This window comes from Dromiciops gliroides, chromosome 6 (genome assembly GCF_019393635.1).
Source record: "Dromiciops gliroides isolate mDroGli1 chromosome 6, mDroGli1.pri, whole genome shotgun sequence".
NCBI classification, from domain to species: Eukaryota; Metazoa; Chordata; class Mammalia; order Microbiotheria; family Microbiotheriidae; genus Dromiciops; species Dromiciops gliroides.
The window spans coordinates 96,182,849-96,201,774 of record NC_057866.1 but is presented as its reverse complement, the minus strand read 5'-3'; the positions used below and the strand labels follow the sequence as shown (position 1 = coordinate 96,201,774).

The following is an 18,926-nucleotide window of genomic DNA, read 5'->3' as shown; positions in this document are numbered from 1 at the left end:
GGGTTAAGTGACTTGCCCAGGGTCACACAGCTAGTAAGTGTTAAGTGTCTGAGGCCTGATTTGAACCCAGGTACTCCTGATTCCAGGGCCGGTGCTCTATCCACTGCGCCACCTAGCCGCCCCGGTTCTTTTCCTTTTCCCTAATCATCTTTGGAAACAGACCTAGTAGTGGTAATTCTGGGTCAAAGGATATAGCCAGTTTAATAACTCTTTGGGCATAATTCCAGATTGCTCTCCAAAATGTTCAGAGCAGTTCACAGTTCCACCAACAGTAAATTAGTGTCCCAATTTTTCCACATCCCCCAACATTTTTTGCTTTCCCCTTCGATCATGTTAGCCATTGTTTAACTTATTTTTGCAAATCTCTTTATTGTCTGGCTTAACAGAAGACAGCTGTATTCTCCTGTCTGTTTCTGTATTCAGTCTGTTGTGATGTGTTATTTTGGTTGAAGTACATGAAGAAAATCTGAACTAGGACAGATATGTCATGCTTAGAAAAGGGAAGAGTCTTTTAATAAACAGATAACTTACGGGAATGCTGTGACCTTGACTCCACTCTGAAAGAGTCCTGGGGATCCCAAGAACTGCTATTGTAAAGAAAACTCTTTTTTAGGTATGGGTTGGAATAGATATCCTCTGAGGTTCTTTAATTCCAATGTTCTTAGGGTTCCTAGGATTTAGACATCATTTAGTTCAGCCTCTCTCTACTCTTACCCCATTTTACATCAGGAAGGGTACTTTATTTGTTAAAGGTCCCACAGTAAGTGAAATACTGGCAGAGTTTTGATTCCATAGCCACTGACCTTCCTGATAAACCATGTTAATATTATATTATTATTATGAAATCAGGTGCTTCCATTATCAGGCCATAAGTGAAATTCTAGTGAACCCAAATTCAAGACATTGACCTGTATTTATCAAGTGCCTACCTGAGTTCAAATCTCACCTCAGACACTTACTAGCTCTGTGACTCTGGGCAAGGCACTTAACCCCAGTTGGCTTAAACATCCAGGGCCATCTCCAGTCATCCTGATGTATATCTTGCCACTGGACCAAGATAGCTCTGGAGGAGAGTGAGGTTGGTGACTTTACACAGCCCTCCCTCACTTAAATCCAATTCACTGCAAATCATGACATCACCCTGATGTCATGGTCCTCTTCAAGAAACGAAGGACAAACAACAACCATGTGACAAGTGCTGTGCCAGAGGGATACAAAAAAGGCAAAAAATAGTCCCTGCTGTCAGGGAGCTCTCAGTCTAATGGGGGAGACAACCCACCAAACTATGTCCACATAAGGGACAGACGGGATAAACGAGATCACCTCAGAGGCTGGAAACTGAGATTACAGAATATTGGAAGAGGCTTCTTGTCAAGGGTTAAGACCATGCTGAGGCTTGAAGGAGGTCAGAGGAGCCAGGGAAGAGGAAGAAGAGCCCCCCCCAGCTAGCAGGGGGACAGCCAGCCACAGTGTCTGGAGTCAGGAGATCAACTGTCTTAAGTGGGGAACAGCTGGTGTCACTGAGGCAGAATCCATGAAGGAAGTGAGGGGGAATAAGGAGTAGGAGGACTGGAAAGGTAGGAAGGGGTCTTTAAAAGCCAAACAGAGGATCTGATCATTGATCAGGAGCCATGGGGGTTTATGGAGTCAGGGGCGTGAACTGGCAGTTTCACAGCTGAGTGGAGGATAGACTGAAGCAGGGAGAGGTGAGGTAGGGAGATGACAAGGAGCAGGCTCTGGCAATAGTCCAGGTGTGAGGTGATGGGGGCCTGGCCCAGGGGCTGGCAGTATTAGAGGACCAAAAGGGGCACATACGAGGGATGCTGTGAAGGCAGAAATGACAGGATTGCAGACTGGATAAGAAGGGTTGATACAGAATAGAGGGAGAAGAAGTGAGCTCATAAGACACTTTTCTCGAGGCTGAGTGGAATTCTGGTATATCTCCTTAAGGATCAGGCCCCTCCTGGGGAAATCAGATGCATCTCCCTTTGTTAAGTTGCCCAAGAGGCCAAGGAACTTAATTTCTCTGCATGAACTGTTGCTGTTTACTCCTTTAGAGCAATCGATTCACCCAAACATGGCCAGCACTCTTCGAGAGGATCTTGGCTCACATTTTTATCATGTTAAAGCACACATAGATTTAGAGCTGGAAAGCTTCTCTAAGGTTATTAAGTCCATGGAATTTAATTTTTTCATCTGACAGATGAGGAAATGGGTCCAGAAAAGGGTAGTGGCTTACCTAGGCAGTAAGTAGCTGAGCTGGGATTTGAACCCAGGTCCCCTAATTCCAAATCCAAAACTCTTTCTAATACACCCTACTGTTGGCAAAGTATCCTGCGAGCTGATTGTCTCTATTTTTTTTTTTTTTTGGTGAGGCAATTGGGGTTAAGTGACTTGCCCAGGGTCACACAGCTAGTAAGTGTCAAGTGTCCAAGGTTGGATTTGAACTCAGGTCCTCCCAAATCCAAGACCCGTGCTCTATCCACTGTGCCACCTAGGTGCCCCTGATTGTCTCTATTTTAAAGAGGAGGAAACTGAGCCCCAGAGAAGAGAAGGTTGCATAGCTGGGAAGTGCTGAAGGCAGGACCTAGACTCGGGCTCCAGACAGCTCTGCCCTCCATCCTTCTGAGGCTCATAAACAGGCAAGGAGAGGCAGCCCAGTGGATACAGGAGTGGCCATGGCCACAGTCCACTTATAATGTCAAAGATGTTGGAAAGCTTGCTTATCTCTAAAGTAATCATTCCCTCTGCCCCCAGGTTGCCTTGACTCCTGAGAATAAATGAAATCTATTTGATGTAGTGGAAAGAACATTGGGATTGGAGTCCGGAGAATGGGCTTCCAGGACTAGACATCTCCACTGTGGGTCTTGGTGTTTTTAATTGGTAGAATCAGGTAATTAGGTAAGGTGGTTTCTAAGGCCCCTCTCATCTCTGGAGGTTTGTGATCTAAGGCCCCTTTTAGGTCTGACATTCTTTGTGCAAGGTCCTTTCCAGCCTCGAGTTTCTATGTTCTAAGGCCTTTTCCAGTTCTGCTGTATTTGCTTTTTATGACTGGATCTCCGGATGGGCCCAAGGGGAGAAGCAGCATAATGTATCCTGAACTGTCCTAGGTTCTCATCTTTCTGGCCCTGATTTTCTAGGACCTCTGGCCTTGGTTCAAAGCAGCCCTGCTGGGGTAGCAGCCATCAGCTAAGCCTTTATAAGTCCATATAAAAATCAACCGGCTTAAATGTGGTGTGTTTCCCTCCTAAGTGAAATCAGACTTGAATTCCTTGTGATGGACTCTCATTCTGTAGATGAATGCATGGATGGCTTCAATAAACCTATTCTACAGGGGTTCAGAAGCAAGCCCAGGTTTTCAATTTTGAATAGGTGGGGATTTAATGTCCTCATTATCACAGCAGCATTGAAATGAGACTGATAAAATAAATTAGATTATGGGGAATGGCCATGTAGGAAAGAGGTTAATTTTATTTGTATTTCAGGGGTTTAAGCTATTGAGAAAAAAACCCAAAACAGAACGGCTGCCCCTAATGTTTAGGAGAACTTCATGAGCCAGTGAACAGTAGCATTTGACTGCCAGCTCGATTCTGGTTTATAAATATGGGCTTAGTTCCTTGGGAGATAACATCATGGCCTGCTGAAGGAAAAAGCCTTTTAGGGCCACAGAAATGGATACCAGATGCAGGCACAATTTCCAGATTAAGTAACAATGTTTGCAAATGGGCTGGCTGCTGGCTTGCTCCAGAATGGTCCACCCTGAGGTTCTCTCCAAGAACACAAACAGAGGACAGCCTGTTCTACTGTGCTTGCGCTCAGGTGCTAGGGGGTTTCTGGGAACAACCATTTTTCCATACAGATTATGCAGGGTCAGATATAGGCTGGCCATGAATTTAGGCTGGACTCCTAAAAGGAGATTCTTTGTAAAGAAGAACAATAAAGCAGTATATGTTAAAAAAAAGGTTACCAAGTTACCAAACATACTCAGGTTTTACACTAGTGAGATGTGGGGCCAAGTATGCATATGTGAAGCTAGTTCTTGTTGGATGGTTCAGGGAGGTGTGTCTTCTGTGCAAGGATCAAACTCCCTAAGTATGGGAGGCTCTGCACTTAGAAGGTGAAGGTCAGCCTCCAAAGGAATTCATGACCCCATGACCTCTTAATTAGGGGGAAGAACTCACTGAGTCAGAAGATTGCATTTGTTCATTCTTTGCTTCATTTATTCAATAAACTTTTTTTTTTCAGAACCTACTATGTGTAAGGCCCTTTGTTTGATGCTGGACAAGGTATGATAGAGAAAGACATAGTCCCTGACACAATGGATATTTAAGGTAAAGAACAGGAATGTAACTTATGCAAATAAGATACATGCAGATAACTATAATATAGAGTATGTACACAAGAAAAATATAATGAAGGATGAGAGATTGGGTGAGGAAAAATCACTTCCAACTGTGAGGATTAGTAATAATTTCACAGAAGAGGTAGTATTTAGAATCAAATGTGTTAGCACTAGGAGGGACCTTAAAGAACACTGAATTCAACCTTCTCATTGAATAGATGAGGAATATGAGGCAGCTAGGTGATACAGTGGATAGAACGCTGGTCTTGGAATCAGGAAGACTCTTCTTCCTGTGTTCAAATCTGGCCTCAGACACTTACTAGCTGTGTGACGTTGGGCAAGTCACTTACCTCTGTTTGCCTGTTTCCTCATCTGTAACATGGGAATAGTAATAATAGCACCTATGAGGGTAGTGAGGCTAAAGAGATATTTGTAAAGCACTTTGCAAACCTTCACAGCAGTTTATAAATGTTAGGTATTAGCTATTATTAGATGAGTCCTAGAGAGGTTGAGCAATTTGCCCCAGGTCACCCACTCATTTAAGTAGTTGATATGGAATTTAAAGCTGGGTTTTGGGTTCCAAATCTAGGCCTCTTTTTCACTCTACTGTACCATAGAGATGTGGAATGTTGCAGGAAGCAAAGGTGCTAAGGCAGGAAGGTGTGGACCCTGTGTGGGAGAGGGCAAGGAGTCTAGGTTGCCTATTGAATAGTTTATGTATGAGAGGCTGGAAGGAGCATCCCCATATGGCATCTCCTCCGGGCTTAGGAGTCTGATCCTTATTTGGTAGATATTGAAGGTTTTAAAATGAAGTGATCTGACCATATCTGTGTGCCAGGGAGACCAATCTTATTATTTTCTCACAGTATCAAGGATAGATCAGAAGACAGGAAATACTGGCATCGGGGAGTCTAATTAGGAAACTATTATAAATGTGAAGAAATACTATTATGCTATAACAAATGACAAAGGGGATGGTTTCAGAAAAACCTGGGAAGACCTTTATGAACTGGTGCAAAGTGAAGTAAGCAGAATCAGGAGAACAATCTACATAGCAATAGTAATATTGTGAAGATAATCAATGGGGAAAGACTTAGTAATTCTGATCAACACAGTGAATGACCAACCACAGTTCCAAAGGACTCATGATGTAAAATGCTATCCACCTCAAGATAGAAAACTGATGGACTCAGACTGTCAATTAAACATATTTTTTTCCTTTTTTTTTTGGGGGGGGGAACATGGCTAATGTGCAGATATATTTTATATGATTGTATATGTATAATGGGCATCATATTTCTTGCTTTCTTAATAGGTGGAGGAGGAGGTAGAAAAATGGTAAGAATGTGGAAATGAGAATAAAAATTAAAATAAAAAACTCTTTCAGGAGGTGATCTGTGGATTCTTTCAATGATGATTTTATCCTCTAATTCTATAATATCAGGGCAGTTCTCCTTGATAATTTCCTGGAATATGGTGTCTAGACTCTTTTTCTGATCATGGCTTTCAGGCAGTCCAATAATTCTCAAATTGTCTCTCCTGGATCTATTTTCCAGGTCAGTTGTCTTTCCTTTCTTTCTTTTTTTTTTTTTTAGTGAGGCAATTAGGGTTAAGTGACTTGCCCAAGGTCACACAGCTAGTAAGTGTTAAGTGTCTGAGGCTGGATTTGAACTCAGGTACTCCTGACTCCAAGGCCAGTGCTCTATCCACTGCGCCACCTAGCTGCCCCTGCGCCACCTAGCTGCCCCGTCAGTTGTCTTTCCAATGACATTTTCTTCTATTTTTTTCATTCTTTTGATTCTGTTTGACTGATTCCTGGTGTCTCATGGAGTCATTAGCTTCCAACTGTCCAATTCAAATTTTTAAGGCATTGTTTCCTTCAGTTAGATTATGCGCCTCCTTTTGCATTTGGCCAAATGAAATTTTTAAGGAACTGTTTTCTTCATTCAATCTTTGTGCTTCCTTTTCCAAGCTGATGATTCTTTTTTCATAATTTTCTTGTGTTGCTTTCATTTCTCTCCCCATTTTTTCTTCTACTTCTCTCAACTCAATGGATTTTAAAAATCCTTTTTAAGCTCTTCCAAGAAGGGTTTTTGGTCTCGAGACCAATTCGTCTTCCCTCTTGGGGCTTCACATATAGGCTATTTGAGAGTATTGTCCTCATCTGAGTTTGTGTTTAGCTTTTCCCTGTCGACACAGAAGCTCTCAATGGTAAGAGCTCTTTTTTGTTTCTTACTCATATTGTACTTATTTTTCTTTTTAAAGTTGAGGTCTGCTCCAGGGGCACCAGGATCCCTGTTTCAAGCTTCTTGTGCTGGGGTATAGGGGCTGTGTCACTGGCTTTCTACTCTGAGGCTTCTATAGCTTGTAGATTTCTCACTGCCCTGGGCTTGCTCCCTGCGCTTGCTCCCGGCGTGCTGGGATGGCCAGGCCTGGTCATGCCTGTCCTGTGGGTGGCCCTCTAGCTGGCAGCCTGTCCTCTCAGCTGGTGCTAGTGGATCTCACCACTGGCTTGCTGCACCACCAGCTTGCTGAGCCAGGATCAAGGGGCCTCAGTTGCTCAGCTGTGGACTAGAACTTCCTGCTGACTTGCCCCACCCCCTCCACACTGTGCTCTGGTGCTCTGCACCTCCCTTTTGCCTTAGTGAGACCAACCTTTCCTGAAGTCTTCTAAATTATCTCATGTTGGAAGATCGTGTCTCTGTCTTTTTGTAGGTTCTGTAGTTTCAGAATCTGTTTAGAGGCTTGATTTAATGTTCTTTTTGAGGGAACTGAAGGAGAGCTCAGGCAGCTTGCTGACTTTTCTCTGCCATCTTGGTTCCGTCCCCCCCTAAAATAAAAAACTATTAAAGTAATCCAAGGGGAAAGTGATAAGGGCCTGAATTAGGGTGATGGCAGAAGGAGTGGACAAGATAAATCAGATGCAAGTGAGATTGGGCAATAGAACCAACAGGATCTGACAGCTTTTTGGAGTTGGGAGGAGTACAAGATAACTAAGATGAGGAGCACTCAAGTTAGAATTGTCTAGTTCAACACTTGCAATGGACAGAGGAAGACCTGAGAATGGAAGGAACTTCCCTGGGTTTACACAGCAAGTTAGTGTAAAAGCTGGTGCTCAAAACCAGGCCTTCTGGCCTCCCAGGTCAGGGCTCTCTCCAATTTGGAATCAGAGGTAGGTGGGACCACAGAAGGCATATAATTCAACTTCTATCTGAACATTAATCTCTCTACCACATTCCTGAAAAGTGGTACCTAATGGAACATTCACATAGAAAGCCTTGGAGTTAAATGCTAGTGATTGGCACTAGAGAACACCATTAATGCTGCACCTAGTCGGAATGGGCATGTATAACCCTAAGCCCATCATCCCCTATGTTTAGGGCAGTGTGCTCATGTGCCCTCTGACCTTCTATCATCAGGCCTAGGGTCTGTTTTTCTCATAATTCACATTTATAATGGCAAAAACTCACATTTTGATAGCACTCTCATATCTGCAAACTGCTTTCCTCACAACAGCCCTGGGAGAGAAGTAGGTATTATTATTATCTCATTTTACAGTTGAGGGAACTCAGGTTCATAAAGGAAACATGATTTAGATTTGTAGACTATTAAATTTGAAAGGGACCTTCAGAGATCCTCCAATCAACCCCTTCATTTTATAGAAGAGGAAATGTCAAGGGGGAAATGAAGCCTTGTCTCTCACATGCTGAGTGATCTGTTCTTAGGAGGGGAAGATCTGTGGGGACAGATACAACAGAGCTGGCTAAAACCCATTTGACCTACCTGAATGTTGGACATCCTGTCTGTGGTTATGTTTTTACCTTGTGCTGGGACAGGTTGGAAAAAAATGCTGTTTCTGGCTGTGATTTAGATGTTAACTTGGATACTTTGAAAAAATCTCCAAGCGATCCATGTTGGTCTTCTAAGCCTATGTATCTGCTAACCATGTTTGCCCATAAATCCTCCATAGAAGAGCTATGCAATGATTTTCTTGGTTAAATGTAAGATGTGGTCTGTCTCATTTGTAGGTGGAGTAGGAAGCTATATTATGTGGAATGACTGAGGAGTGTCAGGAAGGCTTCCCTTCCCTAAAATGTTTCCCTTATCACTGATGTATAACATTTTTCTATTAGTGATTATTTCTTTGGAGTTAAATATTGTGGCTTCTCTTTTGGGGTGTGTGAAGAGGGGAACATATTCAATTCCTAACACCATTCCTGGCATTAGTTTATTGGGGCTTAGACATGATGACTCAGTGGAGACACATTAATCACTACAAGCCTGGGAGAAGTGAGAGTATGGGGACAATTGGACTGCAAGCCTGAGGCAAGAGGTGGTAAGAGTGGAGAGCAGGCACTGAAGAGAAACTCAGCAAGATCTGATCTCTCATCCAAGTTTCATCATATCAGACAAAGAACACTCGCTTGGGAATTAGAAGACCTCATCTGCCACTTACTGGTTTGCTATGTGGCCTTAGACATAATCCCTTCTCCATGAGCCTTAGTTTCCTCACTGTAAAATGAAGGGGTTGGACTAGATGGTCCTGGAGGTCCCTTCCAGGTTTATTTTGAGATCATCTATTCAAAGGTTCTACCCAGATCTCTGATCCAATGACTTGGGGGTTCTATTGTCAGAGCTTTCTTGTCATGCTTCATTTCCTCATAAGTAAAATAACAAAGTTGGCCTAAATGAACTGTAAGTTTCCTTCTACCTCTAGTAGTGGAAGACTATAGGGTTTTATTTACCCATAAGTCATATTGAACTTTTTCATAAAAGTAGCTAGAACAGGTTGTGGTATATGATTATAATGAACTATTATTGTGCTATGAGCAGGCTGATTTCAGAAAAACCTGGGAAGACTTACATGAATGGGTACAGAGTGAAGCAGAACCAAGAGAACATTGTACATAGTAACAGCAATATTGTATGATGGTCAACTATGAATGACTTAGCTATTATTCTCAGCAATACATGATCCAAGACAATTCCATAGGACTCATGATGAAAAATGTTCTTTTTCACTTTCTTTGGTTTTTGTGTTTTCTTTTGCAATATAATGAATATGCAAATATATTTTGCATGATTGCACATGTATAACCAATATCAAATTGCTTACTATCTCAGGGAGAGGCTAGGGGAGAGAGGAAGAGAGAGAATTTGGAACTCAAAATTAAAAAGAAATGAATGCTAAAAACCATTTTTACATGCAATTGGGAAAAAATAAAATATCTTAAAATATCTTATGCTTTACTGTAACATTTAAGGTCACCTGCAAATTCAGGAATTTGTGAGTCCTCCACTTCAAACAGCAGTTCATCATGAATTTGGGCGAGTAATCTAAAAAAGGAAGGAAGAAATATGCTTGATGTCTTATTCACTGCATTCTCTTGGCAAGCAAATGGGAAAAATCTGTAATTTATACACCTTATACCATAGCAGATCACAACCATATTGATTTATAGATCTATTTTAGGGAGTTGCCTAGGGCACAAAGGAATTAAATAACTTATCCAGGACTGCACAACTATTAAATGTTGGACAGGATTTGAACCCAGATCCCCCTGACTCCAAATTAAACCCTATATTATCTACTCCATAGTGCCTCTAATTTGGCAGTCATAAGCAAAGAATTTATATGTGTTTATGATATGATATATTAAAAAAACCTACATAGTAGGCACTTAATAAATGCTTGTGAACTTAACTTGAATAACATAGAAAGTCAATATTGCTTGACTGAAGGTCTCATGGAAGATAATAAAGTGTTTGAATGAAAAATTTAGGAAGAGGTTACTTCATGAAGAGCTTTAAAAGTCAAACAGAGGATTTAATATTTGATCCTGAAGATAACAAGTATCCACTGGAGCTAACTGAGGAGGATAACATAGTTACATCAATACTTTGGAAAAATCACCTTGGCAGCTACATGGAGGAAGGATTGGAGTGGTTAGGGATTTGAAGTAAGGGGATGAACTAAAAGGCTATTGCAGTGGTCTATCAGAGATGTGGTAATGGCCCACACAGGGTAGAGGTTACGTGGGTGGAAAGAGGAGAAAGTTTACTAGAGATGTTGTAAAGGCAGAAATGACAGAACTTGATGACATAACAGTTATGTGGGGTGAGTACAAATGAGGAATCAAGTATGACACTGGGGTTGTGAGCTTAGATGACTAAGAGAATGGTACTTACCCTGGATAGTAATAGAAAAACTCTGAAGAGGAAAAGAATTTTATTTGGGGGGGTGTAAAGGAGAGATATTGAGTTCTTTTTTGCACATATTGAATTTGAGATGTCTATGATATCCAGTTTGAGATGTTCAAAAGGCAGTTGATGATATAAGACTAGAATTCAGCAGAGAGGTCTGGGTTGGATATATAGATAGTCATTGCATGGAGATGATAGTATGACCCTTGGGAGCTAATGAGATCACCAAGCAATTTAGTATAGAGGAAGAAAAGAAGGCCCAAGACAGAGCCTTGGGGGATATCAATGGTTAATGGATGTGACCTGGATGAAGATCCAGCAAAGGAGACTGAGGAAGAGCCATCAGATGGGGATTGGGGTGGGGGGAGGAAAACTAGGGGAGAGCAGCACCACAAAAACTAGAAAAGAAAGCATCCAAGAGATAGGAAAATTGAAAGTATTAGAAGTTTCAGAGAAGTCAAGAAGGATGAGGACTGAGAAAAGGTAATTTATATTGGCAATTAGAAATCATTGGTAATTCTGGAGAGAGCAGTTTTAGTTGAATAATGATATAGAAAGTCAGACTGCACAGGGTTTAGAAGAGAGTTAGAAGAGTAGCAGTGGAAACACCAGTTATGGACAGTGTCCTCAAGGAGTTTAGTCAGGATATGGAGGAGAGATATAGGATGATAACTAGTGGGAACAGTCAGATGAAATGAATGTACTTCATGGATGAAAGAGATCTAGGCATGTCTGGAAGCCATAGGGAAGCAGTCATTAGATAGAGAGAGACTGAAGATAGGGATGGTAGTGGGACAAGCTGCTGCTAGAACACGGGATAGGATTAAGAGTACAGGTAGAACGATTTGCCTTGGTAAGGAGAAGGGCCACTTCTTTATTCCAGAGAGATTCAGGAAATAGCGGAGGAAGATAATGAGGCAAACTATTTCTAATTTCCTGGCAATTATTTGAACACTTGAGGGCTCTTCATGCCTGGTTCTCCAATAAATTATTTCTATTAACATTTCTTTGGCTATGGAGCAAAATGATGGAATTGGATTAATAATAATAGTAACTTATTTATGTAGGATTTTCTATTTTATATAGCAGTCCTGGCAGAAAGGTCATCCACAGTTTATAGAACACTAACTGAGGCTCAGAGAAAAAAAAAAAAAAGGGACCTTCCAAGGTCCCACAGCTGGGAAGTTTCAGGGCTAGGACTAGAAATTCAGTTCTTGATGTCAAGATCAATTCTCTCCCTACTGGTTCCTTCCACTGCTAACATGAAACATTTCTTTCTTTTTTTTTTTCAGGAAGTAAAGGGCTTTTATTTAAGAAGCTGGGAGTACATAAGGGAAAAGGAGACACAGAAAAAAGGACACATTAGGCAGGAGTTACTGGGAGGAGGCCATGATGCTGGAAACACTCTCAAAGTCAATCTTTTCCACGATGTTTTTGGGCTTAATGCTCTCCTCCTGGCTGCAGATGAACACCTGTCCTGCTTCATTGGAACTCCAGCCGTATTTGCTCATCCATACTTTCAGCTGGCTGTCTGAAAGATCTCCCGGCATCTCAGCCAGCAGCCAGCGATCAATGTGTTGATACGTGATGCCCACAACATGGCAGATAAATTTTCGGATGGAGTCTTCAAAGCCTGTGATGCCATTGAGGAGAAGGAGATCCATGTTCTCATCCAGGGCATGCCAGAAAGCCTGGAAGTGACAAGTCTCCAGCAAGTCCCCCAAGTACAGGATCTGCTTGATGGGCTGCTCTTTTTGATGAGCCTGGTTGATCATGCACTTGCACAAGGTGAAGTCTGTGTGGGGGAAGTTAGTGAGGGCCTTCAGCAGAATTTGGGCTGTCACTGTGGTCTGGAAGAAGGTCAGGTTGAACTGGTATAGCTTGAGCACGGCCAGGTTGGCTTCTAGGTCATAGGCGTTTTCCTTGGCCTGGGTGTCCACATAGCGCTCCAGGGTGGTTAGGTTCTCAGGATTGTACCTGTCGATGTCCTTGAGCAACTTGGCCACGTTGGCGCACATCTGCTCGAACAGCGCCATGTCCTCCTCCTTATTGCAAGCAGACGCCCAAGCCAAGGCTGGGTCTGGAGCCACAACAGGAACCGGAAGGGGCCATGAAATGTTTCTTACCTGATCTCCATCCTATTTTCTGGTTTCCATTATGACATAGTTTGGACAATCTACTTCATCCACTTTGTAATTTGTATTCTAGTTCTTTATGTATTTGATTAACTCTGCTTCAGTCCCCCTTCTCCCCATATTAGAAACTCCTTGAGGATAGGGACTCGGTAGCTGTGAAGCTTTTTAGCTACTTTGAGCCCAGTTTTCTTATCTGTTAAGTGAGAATAATGATATTTACATTCTCTACCTACCTATTCTTTTTTTTTTGAGGGGCAGTGAGGGTTAAGTGACTTGCCCCCATTGCCCCGCAAAAAAACCCAAAAAACAAAAAAAGAAAGTCAAATTTTCCATTCATCACAAATACCTGAAAGTCCTCTTTTTCATTGAAGTCCCATTGTTTCCTTTGAAAGATTATGCTGAGTTTTGCTTGATATGTGATTCTTGGTTGTAATCCTAATTCCTTTGCTCTTTGGAATATCATATTCCATGTCCTCAGGTCCTTTAATGTAGAAACTGCTAGATCTTGTGCTATTCTGTTTTTTTTTTTTTGTGAGGCAATTGGGGTTAAGTGACTTTCCCAGGGTCACACAGCTAGTAAGTGTCAAGTGTTTGAGGCCAGGTTTGAACTCAGGTCCTCCTGCCTCCAGGGCCAGTGCTCTATCCACTGTGCCAACTAGCTGCCCCGATCTTGTGCTATTCTGACTGGGGCTCCACAGTACTTGAATTCTTTCTTTTTGGCAGCTTGCAATATTTCCTCCTTGACCTGAGAGCTCTGGAATTTGGCTATAATATTTCTAGGAGTTTTCCTTTTGGGATCTCTTTCTGGAGGTGATCAGTGAATTCTTTCAATTTCTATTTTAGCTTCTGCTTCAAGAATTTCAGGGCAGTTTTCCCTGAGAATATCTTGGAAGATGGTGTCTAAGCTCTTTCCTTGATCATGGTTTTCAGGTAGACCAATAATTTTCAAATTATCTCTCCTGGACATATTTTCCAGGTCAACAGTTTTTCCCAGAAGATATTTCACATTGCCCTCTATTTTTTTTATTCATTTGGATTTGATTTATTGTGTCTTGGTTTCTCATAAAGTCACTGGCTTCCATTTGTTCAATCCTAATTCTCAGGTAATTATTTTCATCAGAGAGCTTTTCCATTTGGCTTTTCAAGCTGTTGACTTTTTTCTCATGTCTTTCCTGCATCACCCTCATTTCTCTTTCCATTTTTTCCTCTACCTCTCTAACTTTATCTTCAAAGTTCTTTTTGAGTGCCTCTATGACCTGAGACCAATTCGTATTTTTCTTGGAAGCTTTAGATATAGGGGCCCTGATGTTGACATCTTCCTCTGAGGGTTCACCTAGGTCTTCCTTGTTACTGAAGAAACTTTCTATGGTCCTCACCTTTCTCTGTCTGCTCATCTTGCCTTTCTTTTACTTGACTTTTAGCTCCTTAAAGTGGGGCACTGTTTCCAGGCTGCAGTATCCCAAACTAACGAAGTCCCAGGTGGTATGATTTAAGGAGAATCAGGTTCTTCACTTGCCTGGCCTGTTTCCTGGTCCTAGATGACCCCAGACCAACCAGCTTTGTGTGTTGTGGTTGTTAGTTCTGATGAGCCTGTGCCCCTCCTCCACCTGAGCCACGGCTACTCAAGCCTACCTCCTGGTTCTCAGCAGGGGTGAAAACATCCAAGTTCTGCCTTAGCACCAGCATAGACCCCTGTAGTCTCTCCCCTGCCCAGGGCTCAGCCCACTCACCAGACTGTGAGCTTAGTTCCAGACAACACTGGTGCTTCAGCTGATTCAGAGGCTCTGGGGATCTCCTTCTCTGGTGAGGCCTTCCTGGGACTGGATCTGTGTCAGGGTGACTGTGGGGTTGGGCCCCACTCCTGTATCAGCACAGCAGCTCCTTCCTTCTGATCTTCCAAGCCGTTCTTGGTTAGAAGATGATTTCAGCACGTTCTTCTGTGAGTTTTGCTGCTCCGGGCATTTTCCTATGGCATTATTTGGATGTTTTTTGGAGTGATTGTGTCTGTCAAGGGGTTCTTAACCATTTTTGTGATGTATAGCTTGTTCTTAAAAATATATAATAACACATATAAACACATTAATTTTGAAGTTGTCATGAAATCTGTGTTTCCCTATGAACTTCCTTCTGTATTCTGCACACTTTAAAAAGTACTTCATTGACCTTTCCCCCATCTTTTCTTTCTAGCAACAATACCATGATTTCCTTTACTACAAATCCCCCTTTACCAATAAAAAGGGGAAAATACAATCCTTGTAATAAACAAACATAGTTAAGCAAAATTCATGTTTTCTATGCCCAAAAAATGTATCTCTTTTTTTCTCCTTGAATCCATCACCACTCTATCAGGAGATGGGTACCATGTTTTATTGAACTACTGGAGCTATGGTTGGTCATTGGATTGATCAGAAATCTTAAATCTTTCAAAGTTGTTTTTATTAACAATGTTGTTGTTACAATATAAACTGTTGTCTGGTTTCTATTCACTTCAGTGTACACCAGGCTCATACAAATATTCTCAGGTTTCTCTGAAACTATACCTTTTGTAATTTCTAATGATACAATATTATTCCATTATATTATATTCATAGAACATTATTTGTTTAGCTATTCCCAATTGATGGGCATCTCCTTTGCTTCTAGTTTTTTGATAAAATAAACAAAAAAGCTGCTGTAAATATTTTTGTATATGTGAATCTTTTTCCTCTTTCTTTTAAAAATATTTTTGTTTCTTAATTACATGAACATTTTTAACATTCATTTTTTAAAATTCTGAGTTCCAAATTATCTTCCTCTCCCTCCCTCTTCCTCATCCCTTGAGAAGACAAGCAATATAATATCAATTATGCACATGAAGTCATAAAAACATATTTCTATATTAGCCATGTTGCAAAGGAACACACACACATGCACAGGAAAAATAAAGTTTAAAAAGTATGCTTTAATTTTCATTGAGAGTTCATCAGTTCTCACTCTGGAGGTGAATAGCTGTTTTCATCATGAGTCCTTTGGAATTGTCTTGATCAGAGTAGTTAAGTTTTTCAGAGTTGATCACCCTTATAATACTGCTGTTACTGTATGCAATATTTTCCTGGTTCTGTTTACTTCACTTTGTATGAGTCTTCCCAGGTTTTTTTGAAACCATCCACCTCATTATTTCGTATAGCACAATCGTATTCTTTTTTTTTTTTTTTTGGTGGTGCAATGAGGGTTAAGAGACCTGCCCAGGGTCACGCAGCTAGTAAGTGTCAAGTGTCTGAAGATGGATTTGAACTCAGGTGCTCCTGAATCCAGGGCCTGTGCTTTATCCACTGTGCCACCTTGCTTCTCCTAGCACAATAGTATTCTATCACAATAATATGACACAACTTTTTCTCTGCCACTCTAAAAAGAACTGCTATAAAATATTTTTGTACAAAGAGGTCATTTCCCCTTTTCCCTTCTCTTAGATCTGTTTGGGGTATAGGCCTAACAGTGTACAGATGGTTAAAGTGTATGAAAAATATAGTGCCTTTTGGGCCATGCTTTCAGGAATGGATGGACCTATTCACAGCCCCACCAATTCACAGCTGTTTTCCTGTAGCCACTACAATTGTCATTTTCCTTTTTGCCATCTTTTCCAATCTGATAGATGAGAGGTAAAACTTCAGAGTTGTTTTAATTTGCATCTCTCTAATTATTAGTGATTTGGAGCATTTTTTCATATGACTGTTAATCATTTGAATCTCTTCCTTTGAGAATTGCCTGTTTATATCCTTTGATATTTATCTATTGGGGAACCTCTCTCATTCTTATATATTTAAATCAGTTCCTTATACATCTTGGAAATGAGACTTTTATCATAGAAACCTGCAGCAAAGACTTTTTTCTAGTTACTTATTTCCATTCTAATTTTAACTGCATTGATTTTGTTTGTGCAAAACATTTTAAATTTTATGCAATCAAAATTGTCCATTTTTATCTTCTATGATCCTCTCTATTCCTTGTCTAGAGTTGAAATCTTACTCTGTCCATAGTTACAAAAAGCATTTCTCCCCTGCTTCTCTAATTTAAATGACTTTTTATATCTAGGCCATGTATCCATTGGAGCTTATTGTGTTTTATAATGTGAGATCTTGGTCTAAACCTAATTTTGTTAGACTGCTTTCACATTTTCCCAGCAGGTTTTATCAAACAGTGAATCCTTACCCCAGCAGTTGGGGTCTTTGGGTTTCTTGAATATTATCCTGCTACGTTCATTTGCTTCTGTATGCTATGTTTCTAAGCTATTTTCCTGATCAACTTTTCTATTTTTTAAAGCAGTATCAAATAGTTTTGTCCAGTCCTCTTTCCACTACACTATTCTATCCCATAAAAAATAACCATGATTGATTTAAAATCTTTTTTTAAAAGAACACAAGGAAGCAGACAAGCATAGAGTCTTTTGATACAAGGAAAAAACATTGGACTTGGAATTGGGAGACCTGGGAATGAGTCTATGTCCTGCTGTCTGACCTATATGTGACCTTAGGCCTGGTACTTAACATCTCCAAGTCACTGAAGGATTGGACTAGGTGCCCTTTAAAGTCACTTCCAGGCCTCAAAGTCCCTGATTCTATCACAAGTTGTGTATTAATTTGTATGTATTAAAAATGGAGGCAATGGGGGAATTCTAGCCCCTCTGCCCCTCCTGACATAATTTCATCTGCCCTTGAGCAAATGTGGACAATGGAAAAAGGGGGATGATTTCAGATGCAGCACTATGAATAGAATTTTTGAAAGGTCAAGAGAAAGATAGGAGCTGAGAGAGTGAGAGGAATGATTGTAGCTGAGAGAATCTGTTTCTGTGCTGCTATAGAGGTTCAATTCAGAACAGTCAGGAGTTGTGCTGTTATGGCGTTGGTTTGGGGGGCATTTTGTCTGATGCCCCATTTCATTGCTGAGGTTTCCATAGACAGGAAGGAGCTTGAGTAGGCCCTAGAGTGATGTTCTGAGACTCTAGGAGAACAAAGATGCTAAGTCTTAAGGGGTCTGTAGGTCCTAACTGCTCATATAGGTGTGATCATTGAAGCTTTTTCAAAGGACTTTAATCTCTGTTAATTGACTTTGCCCAGCTAACATTTCACAAAATGTGAGGTCTCTTAAAAGACATTGAACTTTAGCGTAGCTTTTAATTCTGATTCCATTATAGGACTGGGACACTGAAAAGCAGGGATATGCACACACATACACACATACATTGATACATATACACAAACACATATACGTATATATATATATATATGCATACACACTTATTTATTTATTTATGAAAGGGTTTTCCAGTATAAAAGGGTTTTCTGGTTCAGAATGGCTGAATATGGAGATCAAATGGACCGTGTAGCCTATATTACATGTCAATAATGTTTACTATTTATTCATCTAATTTAAACTACAAGTTTAAATTATGATATTGAGAGAAGATTGAAAAATGAAGCCAAACAAAGAGAAGACAGAGGAAGAAATAAGTATGAGGGCCAAGCTAGACACTAAATGAACTATACTCCTCAATAAGAATCTAGGATATAACAAAGATGGTAGAATTAGCTGACTAATAGTCTAGGGTCCTAATGATCATCAGAATCAAGGTTGCTTGATTTTGCATACTTGTAAAAATTTTTCGCACTCCCTTTTTTATACTTTTTACATTGTAGGTAACCCCAGATTGCCATTTCATCTTACAGGTACATGGGGTAATAATACTTGCCTATTTCACATCCCTTTTGTAAGGAAGGCACTATTAGCTTGTTATATAAGTGAGAGTTAATATTTTTGTTGCCATTGAATCCTTCAGTAATAAGTGAGAGTTTGGGATTTAAAATCGGTATCATATGGTTTATAGGACATAATGTTAGAACAGGTTTTCTAAGCTCGAACACATCATCACATGGTAGTTCCTTCCTCTGTAAAATTAGGCAGCTGAACTAAATGATCTTTAAAGTCTTTCTCATAAATCCTAAGATCTTAGGAAACTATTGTTACTAATCATAACAACAACTCACAATCACATACATGTATTCTTCTGGCCTAGCAGACATTTCAGTACTTCCAGGAGTGATGTCTTTTTCATGAGTATGGACACTTTCTCCACTGATGCAGGCTGCATGTAGCCCCACTACACCTTAGGGGAAAGTCTTCATGAGCTGCTGTGGTCAGACTTATACTTCCTTTTGGTGATGAGCTTTTGTTTTGAGTCAGGCTAGTTCTCCTTTGACATATAGTGGATT

The 18,926-nt window shown here is 40.7% G+C and overlaps 2 protein-coding genes across 2 annotated transcripts in view; both read right to left on the bottom strand.

The window, feature by feature from the left end:
• POLN (DNA polymerase nu) overlaps positions 1-18,926 on the bottom strand; it is a 345,265-nt gene that overhangs the window by 17,086 nt on the left and 309,253 nt on the right. Inside the window, exon 22 of the mRNA XM_043972229.1 lies at positions 9,612-9,679. Coding sequence (XP_043828164.1) covers positions 9,612-9,679 — 68 coding nt within the window. The remainder of the gene's footprint in view (positions 1-9,611; positions 9,680-18,926) is intronic.
• Positions 11,891-12,582, bottom strand: LOC122730818 (eukaryotic translation initiation factor 3 subunit K-like). Its single transcript, XM_043970270.1, has one exon. It carries the CDS (start codon positions 12,580-12,582, stop codon positions 11,920-11,922), a length of 663 nt encoding a protein of 220 aa, XP_043826205.1. The 3' UTR covers positions 11,891-11,919.